Here is a 17,770-nt window from a genome sequence, read left to right as displayed (position 1 = left end):
ATTTAATTTTTGAATTATGTATATAATTTGTTTAATAAAAAGTACATTTTACAGCTGTTAGGAGTTCAAATTGCCTCCCACTTGCCTGTTAGCAGTAATTGAACCAAGGATGACAATCTTTTTGAACATTATGGAGCTTTTCTGGAGTTATATATTACGAATTTTCAATCTAATTATATTTTTAAATGGATTTCATGGTTAATGGGGCCATTATTTATTTATTTCATGTAATAAACCAGTCATTATAAAAAATTGTAAAGAACTGACTTAAATTTGCCTCAAGCCAACTTAATTTTTAAAAACTAGACTTTTTGCTATAGTTCCTTTTAGTTCTCATTATTTAGATAGCTAACATAGGAATTTATTTTTGTCTCTTCATACTAGTAGAAAGTAAATCAGTACTAAACATTTATTAATAAACATTTTTTTAAAAGTGTTTTAATAATAGACAGAATTTACTTCCCATTTAATTCAATATATTTTTTGAAATCAATGAGGATGATCTACATTATCGATTGACCAAAAAATTTACAAGATTTAAAAAATAGATTTAGGTTGTAAATTTGTAATATAACTTCAGAAATTATCTGCAATATTTAAGAAGATTGTCGTCATTATTTGAATTATTGTTAAGAGGCAGATTAAACATGTAATTTAAGTGAAAAGCAATGTTTATTTGATAAAATTAACATTTTTTTTACTTTCTGCCAGCTGTAAAATTTATTTTGAATTAAATAAATTACATACATACATATTTAATATTGAATCAATTAATTTAATTCAAACATTTGTTTTGCCACTATGTATAAATAATTATGTTAATGTTTATATTAATAAATAGAGAATTGAGTAACCTTTCAAATGAGCTAGCACACAACCCTTATTCTCATTTAACAAATCATCAATTACGTCATCACACCCAGATGGACTAGTATGATATAAAAGCCAAAAAATCATTATTTTGAAATATATATATATATATATATATATATATATATATATATATATATATATATATATATATATATATATATATATACTAATACACTGTGCATAACTTGACACTGAGGAGTAAGCAGATTAACACCTCAGTGCCATTTGACAGTTCTTGTATTTGTGGAGAACAAGATACTGGTACATCACTAGTGAGGGGAGTAGGCAGATTGAGACCCCAAACTCAAACAGAACCATATCCCTCTTAATAATGGCTCCAAAATGGGTGCCAAAACATAAATTTTAAATTCAATAATTCAAAGTCAATTTAAAAATAAAAATTTATATATATTATGAAATTAGAGCAAAAATTAGCCAAACTTTTCATGTCTGAATCTGAATGAATAAAACAATATATAAGTTATTTCAGTATCTCTACTTTGTCAGCTGTTCAAACTGACTCCTATTCAAATCAAATAGTACAACTAATGTCTACGAAATCTTCCCACTTTTAATGATTCGAGCCCAGAGGTGCCTCCTGCTTTGCTGGTAAAAAACTAAAAAATTAAATAAATTGTTTTCTGTCCTCGGCCTGTCAAAATTTGCAAATATTGGTCACTTTTAGCAAAAGCTTGCTATTGCTCTGATGAAATAAAAGCCATATATATGGAATTGGAGCACAAATTAGTCAAACTTTTCACATCTGAACATCAGCTCAAACAGCTGACGAATTAGAGATACTCATGGGTTGGTAAGAACAGCTAATGAAAGAAAACCAAACATTTAAAGAAGTGGACATAGAATAAAAGAGAACATAGAAAAGGAAAAAAGTAGACCAGGGAAAAGGGATAGAAAAAATGAATGAAATTGGTCAGAATAAGAAAAAAACAATTGAAGAAATATGAACAATGAGCACAGACAATTAGCTAACTCTGGGCTTAAAAAATCAGTGATTATTTTAATGAGGGTAAGTTTTTATGTTTCAAATTCAATGTTTAGAAGCAACTACTAGTAGCTTCAAGCAGTACAAACTCGTTAGCATTTAACTATAGCTCTTGTCATATTTTATATAAGTAGTTGGTGGATAAGCATTATTTACACAAAAATATAATTCTTCAAAAAGGTTTTATTTTTGAATATTAAGATTTACAATCGAAAACAACTTAATAATTAATAAGTTAAACCCATACAAGTTACATCAATTGAAAATAAAACAAAATAGTTTTAAGATGACAACTTATATTATTAAATTTAATTTAAACTAATATTATTAAAAAGGCTAGTGTTATTAGTATACCATAAAAATGTGTTTATAAATGAAGACATTATTTTATCCACTTATGTATTCATTTATAATCACATTTTTAAGGTAAACTCTATACTCTTATTTTATGAGTTCATAATCATGAGTAAGATGAGCCAATGTATGTGTATTTATCTACGAATTTTCTTAAACAATACATCTATAATTGAATGCACAATTCTAAATATTTCTTATTCTATTACATACATTTTAATGACATACAAATGTTGAGTAGTTTTGAAATTATATACATTCGATCTTCATTAACAAATCTATAATATGTACTAACCTGTATTTTGCAGAATACACATATTATATCCTTCACACAATTTATAGTGAAGAATTATCTATATCAGGATTTTATTTTTTATGTCTGCGATGGCTACAACTATGATGATGACTAGAATCTCGATGTTTTCTCTTTTCCCTGTCTCTATTTCTATGCCTATCTTCATATCTCTCTTTATCTCTATGTTCTCGATCTCTGTGAGAATCTCTTCTATGGCTTCTATCATCTAACCTAGACTTGTCTTTTGGTCTTCTATCCCTTTCACTATCATCATCTTTTTCCGTTTTTGTTTTTGATTGTTCATAATCCATATCATATTTTCTATCCTTCTTTTTACCTCTATCCCTACTTCTTTCCTTTCTTGAATCCTTTTCTCTGCTTCTTTTTTCTGATATTCTGGGCCCATAAAGTAGTTCTCTGGTATCCTTCACTAACTGAGATATCTCATCAATAATTTCTTTTAATTTTGAATACCCCATATGTTGTTTTCCCATAAGATGGTCTTCTAAACGCTGTTGTGCATCCCCCACAATAAGAAGAGCTCCACAGACTTCACACACCTCCATTTGTTTTTCTTGTGTAAGGTCAGAGTTGTTATTTTGAGTTCTATCTGCTGGTTTTAAAAGAGCATCTTTTTCTTCTTTGAGTTGGTCACAAAGCTTTAAAATACCCTGAGCATGTTCCACATTGCCTGCTATACCAGCTTGTTCGGCCTGGGTTTCTAGTTCTTCAATTTTTTGGCTAAGGATATTTATCTGCTCTTGATTGTTTTTTGCAACTTTTGGTACAGTTTCAGTAGAACTTGACATAAGAGCTAATCTTTGTTTACCCTTATCAATTCTTCTTTCGAGATCATTCATTATAGAAGCACAAAAACGCAGGAACTCTACATGATATTGCAATTTCTTCTGATCTGTATTTTTCACTTCCTGGAACAATTGTCGAGCATCTTCATCATGAATTTTCGGGCAAGTACCAAGGTCGTTTTTGGTATTTACAAACAAATCATGAGGACACAATTTCACCAAGTAATACTTGCAGTAAATCGCATCCCTCCAGTCAGTTGGTTTAACTTTTTCATCAGGAGCTACATTTCTATTTTTACCCATTAATTCGTCTAAAAGTTGGGCAGCTGCGGTGACGGCCATAATTAAATGGTGTTTAAACACGTCACTAATAACAAAAAATATCTCACGACCAATTACTATTTTATGATGTATGTATAAAATGCATAAGTCTTGTAACGGGCAAAAGCCAAAACACAGCCATACTTTTGTATAAAATGCTGTTTTCCTTATCCGGATGAACTTAGCAACAGTTCTAGGATATGTGGCCTACGTCGACTGTAGTAATACGTTTACAGCCATTCTTGCGTAAAAATAGAATGTTCGAATAGAAGATATTATAATCTAATAATAATATTACACATATTTACTTAATCTAATTACAAATATAATTGTAACAAAAGACCAATTTTACCCAAAAATCTCGATCATATAGCAATTTTCAAATATTAATCGCCAGCATAGCTTTCGCCCCTGCAAAGTATGTGATCAACAAGTCATGAAGGTGCTCTAAAGAAAGAAATGTGACAACCGGAAATATATGACCGGTTCAATATAATATGACAAATTATTCAAGATTCTTGAAAATAAAAATAAAAGAACTATTATCTTTTCTCAAAAGTAAATTTCACAAAAACGTCTTTTTCTAATCAAAGACTTACACAAAAGTTTATTAATACAATGTAAACAATTTTTAAATATAAGTACAAGGGAAATTTATCTGTTTATATAAAATTTTTTTAATATTTTTACAGATCGTTTATTTAAAAAGAATACTCCACATATAATACGAAACTTATTCCAATATATGGAGAAATTTATTAAAAATTAAAATTTGTGTTAAATAGGATGTGACGTCACAATCACATTTTTAAATCTGTTTTATGGTTACAACGTGGATAACGTTGACCGTTACTCCAAAGAATATAGACGCATGGTTGGTTACTCTGTGTATTTTGGCAAGTGGATTGCATAAAAATCCATTAAAAAAAAAACAAAATTGGCTGGGAGCTTATCAGATATGACAAAATTATATGATGCGAATCATATAATTTTGTGCGGGTGTTCACATTTGTATAAAATAGCATTAATCTCATAATAATTAAGATAAGGTCCTACACATTAATTTTTTTTCTAAAATAAAACTAGTAAATTTAGTAATTGTACTTTATAAAAAAAAATAGTGCTTTAATATATTATAATACAAAAGAGGTATTGCCAAAATAAATAAACTATCTAATTATTAATAATTTTAAGTTTATCATTGTACTTTAGGTATTAGGTACCTACTTAACTTATATCGCTGTTGTTGAAAAAACAATAAGTAATAAATAATGTTTTTCTATTAAGAACTTGTCTGTAAAAAAATGTCCTCAAACTAAGTACTTTTACTTGTAAAAAGAAAAGCTGCAATCTACTTCAAGATATGTAATTGGAGCATTATTTTTAGTGTTGCCCAAAATCGGTGTTGGTCTTGCAGTCTTGGTCTTGTTCTTGCGTTTTCGCAAGACCAAGACCAAGACCGCCTAATTTTAACAAGACCAACACCAAGACTGACCGTGCAAGATTTACTCAAGAACAAGACTAAGCCTGCGAGACTCTTGCGTCTTGCAGTTAGGACGGAGTGTCGTTTTAGCGAGTAATTGTAGTTCGGGTATATGTTTAAAGACTCTATGAGACGCAAAAAAATATGTAATAAAAATTTGAAAAACTGGACTTTGACGCGCATTACGAACAATACCATAAACATACATCAAAATCATCAATCAAAATATTCATTAAAAACAACACATTTGACACGTACTCAGAGGTAATAATTACAATGTAAAAATAAAATATTTTGTACATTCTTTTCCGGCATACGACTTCTTCGCTCTGAAATTAATTGTCCAGATTTTGAGAATAGCCGCCCTCTAATCATAAAATAATCTTGCATTGCTACGCCGACAATAATATCGTATCAAAATATTTCTAAAAATTTGTCACCTTAGCTAATAAAAAATATAACACTTATTATTACGGACACCCACTTAATTCAATTTTTTTTCCATTATAATTTAGTTAGAAGGAATCTAAATAAACAAATCTTATCAGCCTAAGACTAAACATTGTTTCTGCTGAGTGTGCGATGAGATCATTCGGTTAAACCAAATTTGCTGAAAGAGCGCGACTAAAAGTTTATTAATAACAGATAAGTAATGTCGCTTACGATGTAAACAAAATACCGAAATATTTAGAATAACGAAGTAACGATATATAATTCTCGGTTTGTTATTAGATACTTAGGGTATTGAATAGTAACGGACATTTATAGTAGTAAAATAGTTACTTTTTCGAGATCACTAAACTTCATTTGACAATTCATGCAACCCAAATTGCTTTGTTTAAATTGTGCCTACATAGAAAGGTTAAAATGAAAATGAAAAACAGAAACACTTCAGGTTTAAGGAAGCATCTAATATCTTTTCACAAAAAAGAATTACAAATATTTATTCCTGAAAAACCAAAATTCTGGTTCCTAAAAAAATGTTCCTACTACTTTATTTTGGTAAAATAATGTATTTATTAAGTAGATATCTCCTTAATTTAAAATAACTTCTTTTGATTATCATTGCTTTCTTACCTATTCTTTATTTTTTCAAGTTAGTTTTTTATATAAAAGTAGAGCTAAGATTGTTAATAACATTTATGTTGCTTTAATAAGTGGATTATAGTTTGTTATCTTATCACCTAAATAATATGTGCCCTTGATACCTGTATGTGGATTTTTGACACGTAGGTACCAATATTTTTTAAGATTTCCATTTCATATATGGTGGAGGTCCATCAATGAAAATGTTGTTTAAAATACAGTCAAGTTTATGTCATTAATTTGGTTTTTTGTGTTTTAACCATGTTTGATTGACTTTCGTGGGGCATGGTAGATAGCTGGGTTAGTTAGAGCATAGGCACGGATCGCTTAGATCGTGGCTTCAAACTCCCCTAGTAACGTTTAATAAATAGCAATAGGCTAATGGGTAACTGCAAGACTTGCAAGACTCTTGCTGCAAGACCAAGACCAAGACTAAGACCGGGAGTGCAATACCAAGACCAAGACCAGGTGTATTGGCGCAAGACCAAGACCAAGACTGTCTAAGTCTAGTCTTGTTCTTGCATTTGGGCAACACTAATTATTTTAAACTAGTTAGTGATCGGGTATCTATATTAACATTTTTTGCAGTCTCCAGAAAGAATTTTACCCACATTTGTTTCATATATTCTGAAAATTCTTAATTTTTCTTTAATACGTTTTGATTTTTTTTTTATTTTATCCCTTTTTCCCCGGCAGGGCTATTAACATTATTAAGAGATATTCTAAAGCTATTAATTATTAAACTCACAGTGTTGTGTGTAATACACAAGTTAATTCCCCGTACAAGGATTTTTTAAACACTTATATCTTTGGTTTATCAAGTTATTACTTTGTATTGTGTTACTTTATCTAATAACAAACCGAGAATTAATTTACTTCGTTAATCTAAACATTTCGGTATTTTGTTTAGATTATCTGTGATTAATTTCTCTAATTACTTTTAAATAAGCCGCGCTCGTTCAGCAATTTTGTTTAACCGAATGATCTCATCGCACACTTAGCAGAAACAATTTATAGACACAATTTATAGTTCTGCGAACATTCTTTGTGTTCGTCCCAAAAACCGACAGGCGGTGGTTCCTGACGAGCAACGAACGAACAGCTCGCAAGCGGTTCGTCCCGTCGTACAAATTAACGAATATAGCGTTCACAAACGGTTCGCGAACAGTTCTGCTCGCATATGTGTACCCGCCTTTAGAATCTATGTAATTAACCTTCCATCGGTGCAACTTACTCTTCTATAAAAGCTGTCGCAATGTATCAAAATGATACATCTAACTTTGACTTAAAATTACAGTAACAGCAATAGTTTTTGTATCAAGCGTAGTTGTAGATTACATCCAATAATTCATTTTGTTCCTCCTTTTTTGTTTGTGTAAATACATTGTGATAACAAAAAAACTATTTGTGTATGTAAATCCGAAGACGTGACTTACGGGTAAAAAGCTATGGACAGCAACGGTTGCAATGTATCTGTTTGGTACGTGATTATAAAATTTACTAACACGTAGTCAGATATTTGTGGTATTTTAGTTGTGTTTTTTATTATTTTTATATTTTAATCTTTTAGTAGGATTTAAAACATTTATATATTATCAAAAAACGGTAACTTATACAGAAATATAACCCAAGTACTCGTATAAAATGATTTGATTTCTTACATTATAAATTGATAAAAATAAAATGTTGCCTTCATATATGATGCAAACATAAAATATATTATTTTCTTATAAACATTTCAAACCAAACCAAAAAAAATCTTTATTTCAGTTCATTGCGGTGGCGATCTGTCACTTATATGTCACTTGAGTCTTCTTGTTCTTGTAACCTTGAGTGACATGATGTGCACACTGAAGTTGTATGCTCGCCACAAACATATCGTTTACAATTCTTGCAAAGTATTTTGGTCAATCTGGTCGTTCGTGATGTGTAACATAAAGCACAGCGACGACGCTTTGTTTGAGCTACATCTTCTGCAACCACTAGTCCAGCTTCTTCATTGGGCTCTTCCGTTGGTCTAAATCTGCTGAGCGCTTCAGAAAGAGAACGTGGTATACCTTGTGTCATAAGACTTCTTTTTTGTAATTGTGGTAAGGCTAACTCATGGCCTAGTTTCCGAAGAAAAAGGCGACGCCGTATATCCTCCTGTCCATTTCGGATTGAAATCACTTGGGCACTAATGCCTGCAACGTTCAGCATGGAAAAAAAGACGACCATAGGCCAACGACGTGTGCTTCTAGCAACGTTGTAAGAAGCGCAAAGCTTATCGACAACGTCGACACGTGACTTGGTTTTATTATAATATGTGATCGTGTCTAGTTTTGTAGTTTGTCCTGACGTCTGTATCTTTTCCAAAGTAAAATAAATTGTCGTGTAAATCTGGTTCTTCCTCTGTCCCACTCTCTTCAGTGTCAGAGTCACCAACTCTTTCATTAGTTGGCTGATCTTCCGCATCTGTGTCCGATTTATCCTCGAAATCTTCCACTTGGTTAGGGGCATCTTCATTTTCGTCCTCGTCTAACATAAATTTTTGAAGATATTCTACATCATTCGGATTATTTAGGTTGTAAATGCGCTTTGCAGCCATTATACTGAAAATAAAAATATAAAATAACACTTACCTATAATAATTAGGTCGAAAATAGCCTAAAATACGACCAAAGTAAAACAACTTACACGTTATGTCGCAATGTATCAATATGATACAAAACGCTTGTATGTAAACACACTCAATCACTAGGACGTTACGAATACAATTGAGCGGTAGACTAAACCGGTATAGGAAAGTACTATGAAGGTGGGTTCTCCTTACTTTAGGGTTCAATAATAGCATTGAAAATCGGCGAGCTTGTATTATTTTGATACACATGCGACCGACGGAGGGTGAAAGCTGCAAAGTGGTATTAAAAACGAAAAATGTTAAAAATTGGGCTTATCAAGTTCTTTCCCTGTGCTCTTCATTATATTTTAGACTTACTCTACAAGTAACGGTAACATTTAACTTACATTAAATTATTCTGTATTTATATCGTTCGCTTCAATGCCTGGAGATTTCTCGATAGCGCTACGTTATGATTCGAATGTTCAAATTATTCCACGGCCCCCTAGAATGGTAAGTCATCGAAGCTAGAGTAAGGTATGGGTTAATTTGACAAATCCACCTTACATTTGTTTTACAAATTAGAAAAAAAACATATACTTCGATTAGTAGAGATTCGTTCTCTTATTCTCACTTATCTACTTAACATTAAAAAGAATCTACCTCCGGCAGCTCTACAAGTAGTAAGTTATTTTGGGTTGTTGTATGACTTTTGAATCTGTAGTTCATCTTCTGTTTGAACGTATTATTTTATATGCTTAGTCAAAATTTTTTCCCCTTTTAAATTATAATAACCTAATTGATATGTGAAAGTTATTTTAAATTATTTTTAATTTTAGATTCTGTTAATGAGTGAAGAAATCCTCTCAACAGATCTAGATTTTCTTTTAAGATTCCCTATCAAACCGCATGTGACAAGTCCTGTAGATTTCCTTTCTAACACGAGTTGGGGAGGAATTTGCAGCCTTGCCACAAAAGACGAGTTCAGAAACCTTGACAGAGATATTGAGATGTCCCCAAAGCGATGGAAAAAACTGGTAGAATGTGAAAGTCCAGAAAGAGAAAAATTTCCCCAAGAATGGAAAAGTAAAACAGCCTTGCAGAGATTATGTATGATGAGAGCTTTACGGCCTGATAGAATGATATATGCAATGATGTAAGCGGTGATATTTAACATATAATATTGCTAATTTTTTTCCATCAATTGGTAAAATATTTAAAAATGTTGTGGCATAGGATATAAGTGGTGAAAATATACGAAAATATACAGAGTGACCAAACTTAGAGTAATGATATACGGTTAAATATTGTTTAATGGAACTTTATTCGACTTTATTTTTAGAATCTACTAAAAAATTTATTATATCCGTAGGACGTTCTCTATTAGCCACTGGGATGCGTCGTATCGACAACTAGAACTTCCCCACAAAGTCCGTTCTGCATAGAGTCCTATTCAGGATAGAGCTCCTCTGTACAGTCTTAGATCAGGACAGCTAGTACTTCTACCTTAGTATTAAATTACTTTTTCTTTATATGTAGACATGACTCTGTCTATTATTCATTGTGCCCCCAGTAAGTTGTCGTTCCATCGTTTTCGTGGTCTTCCTATTGATCGTCTTCCTATTGGGGAACCGTCTCCCGTCTTTATTACTCTATTGTTGTTATTCGGCTTATATGATCGTTCCATTCTACTCTTCTATTTTTTACCCAGTTCTTGATGTTCTTCACTTTGTATCTACTTCGTACATACGGTCTTCTCGCTCTGTCCAAAAGTGTCTTGCAATAAATTTTTCTAAGTGTTTTCATCTCTGGTGTTTCTCACATCATCTTTGACCTTTTTATTTTCGATCGTGTTTCTGCCGCGTATGTCATTATTGGTCTGATGACTGTTTTGTAAATTCTGACTTTTATTTCTTTCCCGATATTTTTATTTCCCCATGTTTCATTCAGGCAGCCTGGGGCCCTGTTTGCTCTATTCACTTGATCTTCCACTTCAGTTTCGAGCTTTCCGTAGCTAGATAATGTGATGCCTAGATATTTAAACTCCATCACTTGTTCTATTATCTGACCTTTCAGCTTCAATTTACATCTTAGTAAATTTGCTGTTGTAACCATGCATTTTGTCTTTTTTTGGGAAAGTTAACCTGTTAAATTTTCTGGCAATTATATTAAATTGGTGCAGCATACGTTGTAAATCGTCTTCACTTTGAGAGAGTAGTATTACGTCGTCTGCGTAGCAGATTATTTTAAGTTGTTTTTCTCCCAGTTGGTATCCCTTTTTAGTTCTTACTTTTTTTATTATTTCATCCATAATCAGGTTAAACAATGGAAGACTCAGGGAATCTCCCTGTCTTATCCCATTGCCAGCTTCAATAGGGTCAGTTAGTTCTTCTTCCACTTTTACTTTTATTGTGTTGTTTTCATAGATATTTTCGATCGTTTTGATAATTCCTACAGGTATCTCTCTTGCGTACAATAAGGGGATAGCGTCCTTTATTTTGACCCGGTCAAATGCCTTCTTAAGGTGCACGAAACATAGATATGCCGGTTTGTTATATTCTAATAATTTCTCTTGCGCTTGCCGCATTATAAATATAGCGTCGGTGCATGATCTTCCCGAACTAAATAAAACCTTGTTGTTCTTCTGCTGGTGTTATAATTTCATTCAGTTTATTTGTTATCACTTTGATTGTCAATTTTAGTGTTGTGTTTAATAAATTAATTCCTCTAAAATTTTCCGGGTCCGATTTGTCTCTCTTTTTGAAGAGAGGTATTAGGATGCTTGATCTCCATTCTTGAGGAATTCTGTTTTATTCTATTATTTTTTGGATTAGTTTTAATAGTTGTTTGGTCAGATCTGGTCCTCCGTACTTTAGGAGTTCGTTCGGTATTCTGTCCTCTCCTGGTAATTTTCTATTTTTTAATTTCCTTAATGCTTCCTTTACCTCTTCCTCCTCAATATTTATTTCTTCGTTTGTCGCCACCTCTGGTGTTTGATGGTTCATTATCGCCACCTTTAGCAAATAGGGATCGAAAGTAGTCTACCCATGGTTCCTTCTGAATCTGTTTCGTTTTTATTAGTTCGTTCATCTCTTTTCTTTGTCCTTTGATCATTCTCCATATTTCTTTTTGTGTTCCGAAGAAGTCGTGTTCCATCTGTTTTGAAAAGCTCTGCCAGTGTTCCCTTTTTATTTGTCTTACAATTACAACAGTAAAATTTAATATAATTTTATCGGACTCAAATCGTCTTCTATTTTGAAGTGTCTCTCTCTATTACCCCCTTTCATTGTGGGACATTGGGAGCTTCAGCGTTTTTAGACGGTGAATGACTGACTGGCCATATCAGCGAATCTTCTTTCTCGATTATTTTCTGGAACATCTTTACAAGTTCTACTCTATTTTTCGCTTCGTTTTTTTACTTTCTCCTATCCTAATTTGATTTTTTTATCTCTCTAGTTATTTTCTTTTAGATAATATACAAGATCATATACAGATAAACGGCCAATAAAAAATATCTCGAGAGCTAAATTTAACTGAATCCTGAAAATTGGAATGAAGGGGTTTGAAGAGTGAACTAAATATTTTCATCAATTTGCTACTTCCGGTTATACGGAATTAAATTATACCGAGTTATACCAGAAGTTGCTTATAACTTCCATTTTTTTTTAATGGGGCACCCTATATATTTTTTAATTTTAGAAATATTTACGTTATTCTGAACATTTTTTGTTAATACTTCTCTATACATATAGTGAACCGTTTTTTTGTTTATAAACATTTTTTAATTTAAAAAATCTCATTTTAAAGAGAAAGTATTTTCAAGAAAGTCGTCTGTTTAACGTTTTTAACTGGAATGCGTAGTTTTTTTACAATATTGAAATGAATGAAAAAAGTCCCATTTTTTTTTGCTGAAATGTCATGACGCAGTAGAAGTTTCGATAACCACGAGATAATACGCCGTTTCTATAGACACCCCCCAGATATTCCAGTTAAAAAATAGCGCCCAGTAATTTTTTGATTTTTCAAGTGATTTTTCGGCTTCGTTTCATGGGATAATAAACTATAAACAGCTTATAAATTTAATTTAATTTAAATATTTATTTCCTTGAATAACAAAAAATAAAAAAGTAGTGTTAGTTTTTGGTAAAGATAAGTGAATTAGTTGATTTATACAGTTGTACAATTGTATTATTGTTTATTTAATTTAGCTATATCCGTAACTTATGTCTTGCAGTTTAATTTTTAAAATTAATAAACAATTCATAATAATATACAAATATTTTTTTAATTTAGGGCATTTATAGAGGAAAAATTGGGTACAAAATATGTAGAAAACAAGACGGTAGAATTTGAGAAGTCATATGAGGAAACTAGTCCGTCTACGCCGATATTTTTTATATTATCTCCCGGAGTAAATCCTTTAAAGGACGTTGAAAACTTGGGAGAGAAAATGGGATTTACAGCAGAGAAACAAAATTTTCACAACGTCAGTTTAGGTCTGTATTTCAGTGTATGTGATATATTTCAATATACATCCTAACATATTTATTTTGTTTGTACCTATTTTGTATAAAGTTTTATTAATATTTAAAAAAATATACGGTAACACACCCAGTTATTGGCACTTTAGAGAAATGTCCCGAGAAAAATTTTTTCGAATTCCACAAGAAAAAAATCCCAATTTCGAGAACTTTTATCTTTGGCATACTTTTCATAAATAATGAGATGTGTATAAATCTTTTTTTAGCAGGCATTTGTAGGTAATGGTACCTTTTCATACAGTTCTGGCACTTAATTCCAACATTTGCTATGCTACTGTTGCATTTTTCGTACATAATATAAAACACAATCCCTTATTACGAATGATATTATCCTTAGGGAAGCGCATTGATATTGTGCCCATCTCCTCGTTGCTTAGATTACTTGAACTTGGAGAACTCCGCTGGGTTGATATAATGGATTTTTTGGTCATTGGAGCTTCGTTTTTCGTCAAAAATGCTGTTAAGTTGCTGACGTTTTTTGTTTTTTCTGCCATATTTGTTACTTTGGTCATTTTGTTCATTTCACGCTTTTTCCTATTTTCTTCCTTCTTCATGACTTTTATTTTCTACCAACTAGACTTTCGCTCTGGTGTCAGTTGCCATAGCAAAGTGTCGCGAAACCCGTGATCAGCAGCTTCCACGATAGAATCACAATTGTTTGGCGTGTTACATTGAATGTGGCACTCTCTTTCTTGACTTTTTTTACCTCCTACATACGATAGTTCTCGATCAATTCCCATTTCGAACAGCTATATATCTGATCCTGTTGTCTTGTTTCCAAAAGTCATTGGATTCGACATTCCAGGGACACAATCCGCAAGCTTAAAAACCATTACAAATTGAAGAACTCTTGAGTGACCTTAAGGAATCTTCTAATATTGATGCAAAATAAGTTTTGGTCAATCCAATGAAGCGATTATTTCTTCGCCATTTCAGAACCGAACGTTTCCAACAAGGCATTTCTCAGATGTTTAAAGCAGCTAGCATCTGCTGGTTAAAGGATTCTGGTAGCATTTGTATATAATGCAATAAGTATTATTTAAAGCCTCGTACAAAGGATACTTAGTTCATAGCTTATGTGAGTTTGATTTGTGACCCTCCACAAAAAGAATGACGGGAAAGTGTATTTTGTTTTCGTTCCCAAAGATTGGGATGGGGTATACTTGAAATATAGTCTACAAATAATTCAGATTTCATCCAGCTATTGTCACTTGTTTCTATTCCTTACGCATCAGGAACACTTTTACCAACAGCAGCAGGAAGCCTCTTATAGGAATAAATGATCATCGGAGGAGTTACTGAGTCAGCAGCTGAGAAGGTGAACACATCACAGTAATGTTAGCCTTTGCTGTTCCTTGATTCATCTGGTAAACATTTTTAGCACCGCGAGGAGCAACAACTTTATTTTCCTTAGGACAAAAGAGGAAACAAGTTTCATCCCCGTTGAATACTCTTTTTGGATCTTGCAATATATTGAAATAATTTTTCTCCTTTAAATAATTTTCGATGTTGGAAAACCAGTTTTTTATGTCCTAAGAAACGCAGCTGCTTGCTTTAGTCACCGCTTCTGGAGTTCTCAGGGTCAAGTTTGGATGACTCTTAAAGAAGGCTTCATACCAGTGTCTTCCAAGTTGGTCGTCTTTGAATGGAGTCTTACGTGGATCGGCGTCCAAGAAAGTTTTCACTGAAGACTGAATATCGTCCCTTTTTCTGAGGAAATCTTTCCTGTGGCAGTCAGTAATCCACTTATCCAACACATCTTCCTCATGTTTTGTTAAGTACGTTGCAGGCCGTGGCCAATTTTTTTGAATTTGTCACTCAGCCTATGTTGAAGGGTTTGTCTGGGAATACCATATTTCCTTGCTGCCAGTTTCTTGGGCATTCCATTTCCAATATCTGTTAATGCACTCTGGAGGACTTGCTCGGTATATCTTTTTTGATATTTAGTATCTCTTTTGACTTTTGGCATTTTAAACAATCTGTGGAGTGTTCACTTTACAAAAAAAAATTATTTTTTCATATCTATATGTAATCATCTTAAAAGTTTAATAATTAATAATGGAAAAGTCAATTAATATTTCTGATGCCGATAACTACATCTCACCAGTAATTCCGGAGTTTCAGTTATTATTTCCTCAAAACCTATAGTAATCGGCACTCTTTTATTTTTAATAACCACTTAAAAAATACGCAAAAAGAAACACAAAATTTCAGTAAAAATACTATTCTTAAAAGTGGCCTTACTTAATACTGCACTTATAATGGATAGGGGCTAATAATAGCAAATCACAAACCTACTGCATTCTTAAGAAAATTGTTAAGAAACTTACATTGTACGATGGTGTCAATAATCGCAAGCCAACGTCTGCAGCTTAGAGTAGGGAATGTGGACGAGTAAAATTTCCTACTCTAAGGTCTGCAGCAAATACAAAACCAATACCTACATTACCCACAAACAAGAATGCGCCATCTATCAAATAGCGTACTGATTAGTATTTACGGATTCCTTCTTTTCTTATAAAACAGCAAAAATATTCGAAGTGTCAATAACTGGGCCCGTGCTGACTACTAAAAATGAAAGCATTACATAAATGTTCTATTTGTTATCAACATACTTAGTATATATATATATATATATATATATATATATATATATAATTATATATATCATCATCATCATCATCATCATCATTCTCAGCATATTCTATCAATTATGGTGTAGCCTCTCTTACATATTCATTCTGCATATCTGCCCATGGTTGTCTAAAATTCTTTTTTCTGTGCCATGTTGTACCGGCTTGTTTCCTTATGTCATAGTCCCATCTTAAATTTTGACGCCTTCTTGGTCTCTTAACGCCTCTTGGATACCACAGTGTAATTTTAGTGGATCACCTATTGTCAGTTTTTCTCGCTAAATGTGACGCCCACTGCCATTTTTAAGATTTAATTCTATGAATTACATCAGTAACCTTGGTTTTCTGTCTGACCCATTCTATTCTTTTTCGATCTCTCCTTTAATCTTCTCCTTAGGTTTTCTCTACTTTTCCTTCTATTAACATCTAACAGCTCTATTCTCCGTCCCACATACTTTTCGTCTCTGCGTCTGACATGACCAAACCATTTCAGTCTTTGTTCTTGAATCTTTTTTGAGACTGTAGTCACAACGGCTATTTCCTTAATCAAGTCGTTTCTGATCCTGTTCCTTCTATTCTCATCCAACATCCACCGTAACATTTACATTTCAGCCACCTCCATCTTCTTTTCCTAAATCTTCTTTACAGGCCACACTTTACTGCCCTACAGAAACGCAGATCTCACCAAACTCTTGTATATCTTTCGTTTTAACTCTTCCCCGATTTTTTGAACGCAAAGTACCCCGCTCATTCGCTTCCAGTTAAATCAACCAGCCTATATCCTGTGGGCAATTTCTATATCTAGGGTCCCATTTTTCGTTATGATTAAGCCAATGTATTTAAATTTTCCTACTCGTCCTAGTTTTTCTTCAAGCAATTCTATGTTTTAACCATTCCTCTTTCTTTCAACCACGTATACTCCATTTTTGACTTGCTAACCTTAAGTCCTACCTCTTCAATAGCCCTTCTCCAACACTTCAACTTCTCCTCCAACATTTCTTTGCTCTCCTCTATTAACACGATATCATCAGCAAAGAGCATTGACCACCCTCCCTTATTTTCACTGTCAGTACATCCATAACAAGAACAGGTAAGGACACAGTGAAGAGCCTTGATGCACACCAACCGTCACTGGATCTTTCTGTCGATCCGAAAGCAGTCCTTACTTTGGAAACTCATTTCCCTCTCATACATCTCCATAGCTCTTGTCTAGGAACTATGTCGTACGCCTTCTTAAGATCTATAAATACCAAATGTAGCTTTTTTCTCGCTGAATTTCTCTGTCTGAATCAACTGTCTCAAAGCAAACAAGGCATCCGTTGTCCTCTTTCATGGCATAAACCCAAACTATTCTTCTCCTATCGATGTCTCTCTCCTTAACCTTCGTTCTGCAGCTCTCTACCAAATTTTCATTGTGTGCGACATTAATTTTACCCTTCTATAGTTTTTACAGTCCTGAATGTCCCCTTTATCTTTTTTCAATGATAACATTACACACACTCTATCTCTCCATGCATTGGGAATCCTTTCTTCCTCATATATCTTACTCATTATTCGCCACAAAATATCAACCGCTTACTCTCCTAGAGCCTTCCAAACCTCCACAGGTATTCTATCAGGTTCCACTGCCTTACCATTCTTCATCATATTTAACGCCTCGATAACTTCGTCTCTCGCTATCCCCAGTACTAACATTATCAATTTGGATCCCGCATCCTCTGTCTCTCCTCTGGTGTTCTTTAGTTAGCAACTGTTCAAAGTGCGTATACCATCTTT

At 32.9% G+C, this 17,770-nt stretch overlaps 2 protein-coding genes across 4 annotated transcripts in view; one reads left to right on the top strand and one right to left on the bottom strand.

Annotated features, from left to right (window-relative positions):
- Positions 1–3,834, bottom strand: part of LOC140437218 (luc7-like protein 3) — a 35,067-nt gene extending 31,233 nt beyond the window's left edge. For all 3 annotated transcript variants that reach the window (XM_072526595.1, XM_072526594.1, XM_072526593.1), the window contains exon 1: positions 2,526–3,834. In XM_072526595.1, coding sequence (XP_072382696.1) covers positions 2,597–3,673 — 1,077 coding nt within the window. In that variant the 5' untranslated portion in view covers positions 3,674–3,834 and the 3' untranslated portion in view covers positions 2,526–2,596. The remainder of the gene's footprint in view (positions 1–2,525) is intronic.
- Positions 1–17,770, top strand: part of Dhc93AB (Dynein heavy chain at 93AB) — a 295,262-nt gene that overhangs the window by 255,338 nt on the left and 22,154 nt on the right. The window contains exons 43-44 of the mRNA XM_072526597.1: positions 9,660–9,976; positions 13,114–13,316. Coding sequence (XP_072382698.1) covers positions 9,660–9,976; positions 13,114–13,316 — 520 coding nt within the window. The remainder of the gene's footprint in view (positions 1–9,659; positions 9,977–13,113; positions 13,317–17,770) is intronic.

Source organism: Diabrotica undecimpunctata, chromosome 3, assembly GCF_040954645.1.
Source record: "Diabrotica undecimpunctata isolate CICGRU chromosome 3, icDiaUnde3, whole genome shotgun sequence".
In the NCBI taxonomy this organism is placed as follows: domain Eukaryota; kingdom Metazoa; phylum Arthropoda; class Insecta; order Coleoptera; family Chrysomelidae; genus Diabrotica; species Diabrotica undecimpunctata.
The sequence above is the reverse complement of the archived record's forward strand: the minus strand, read 5'-3'. Positions and strand labels throughout refer to the sequence as shown.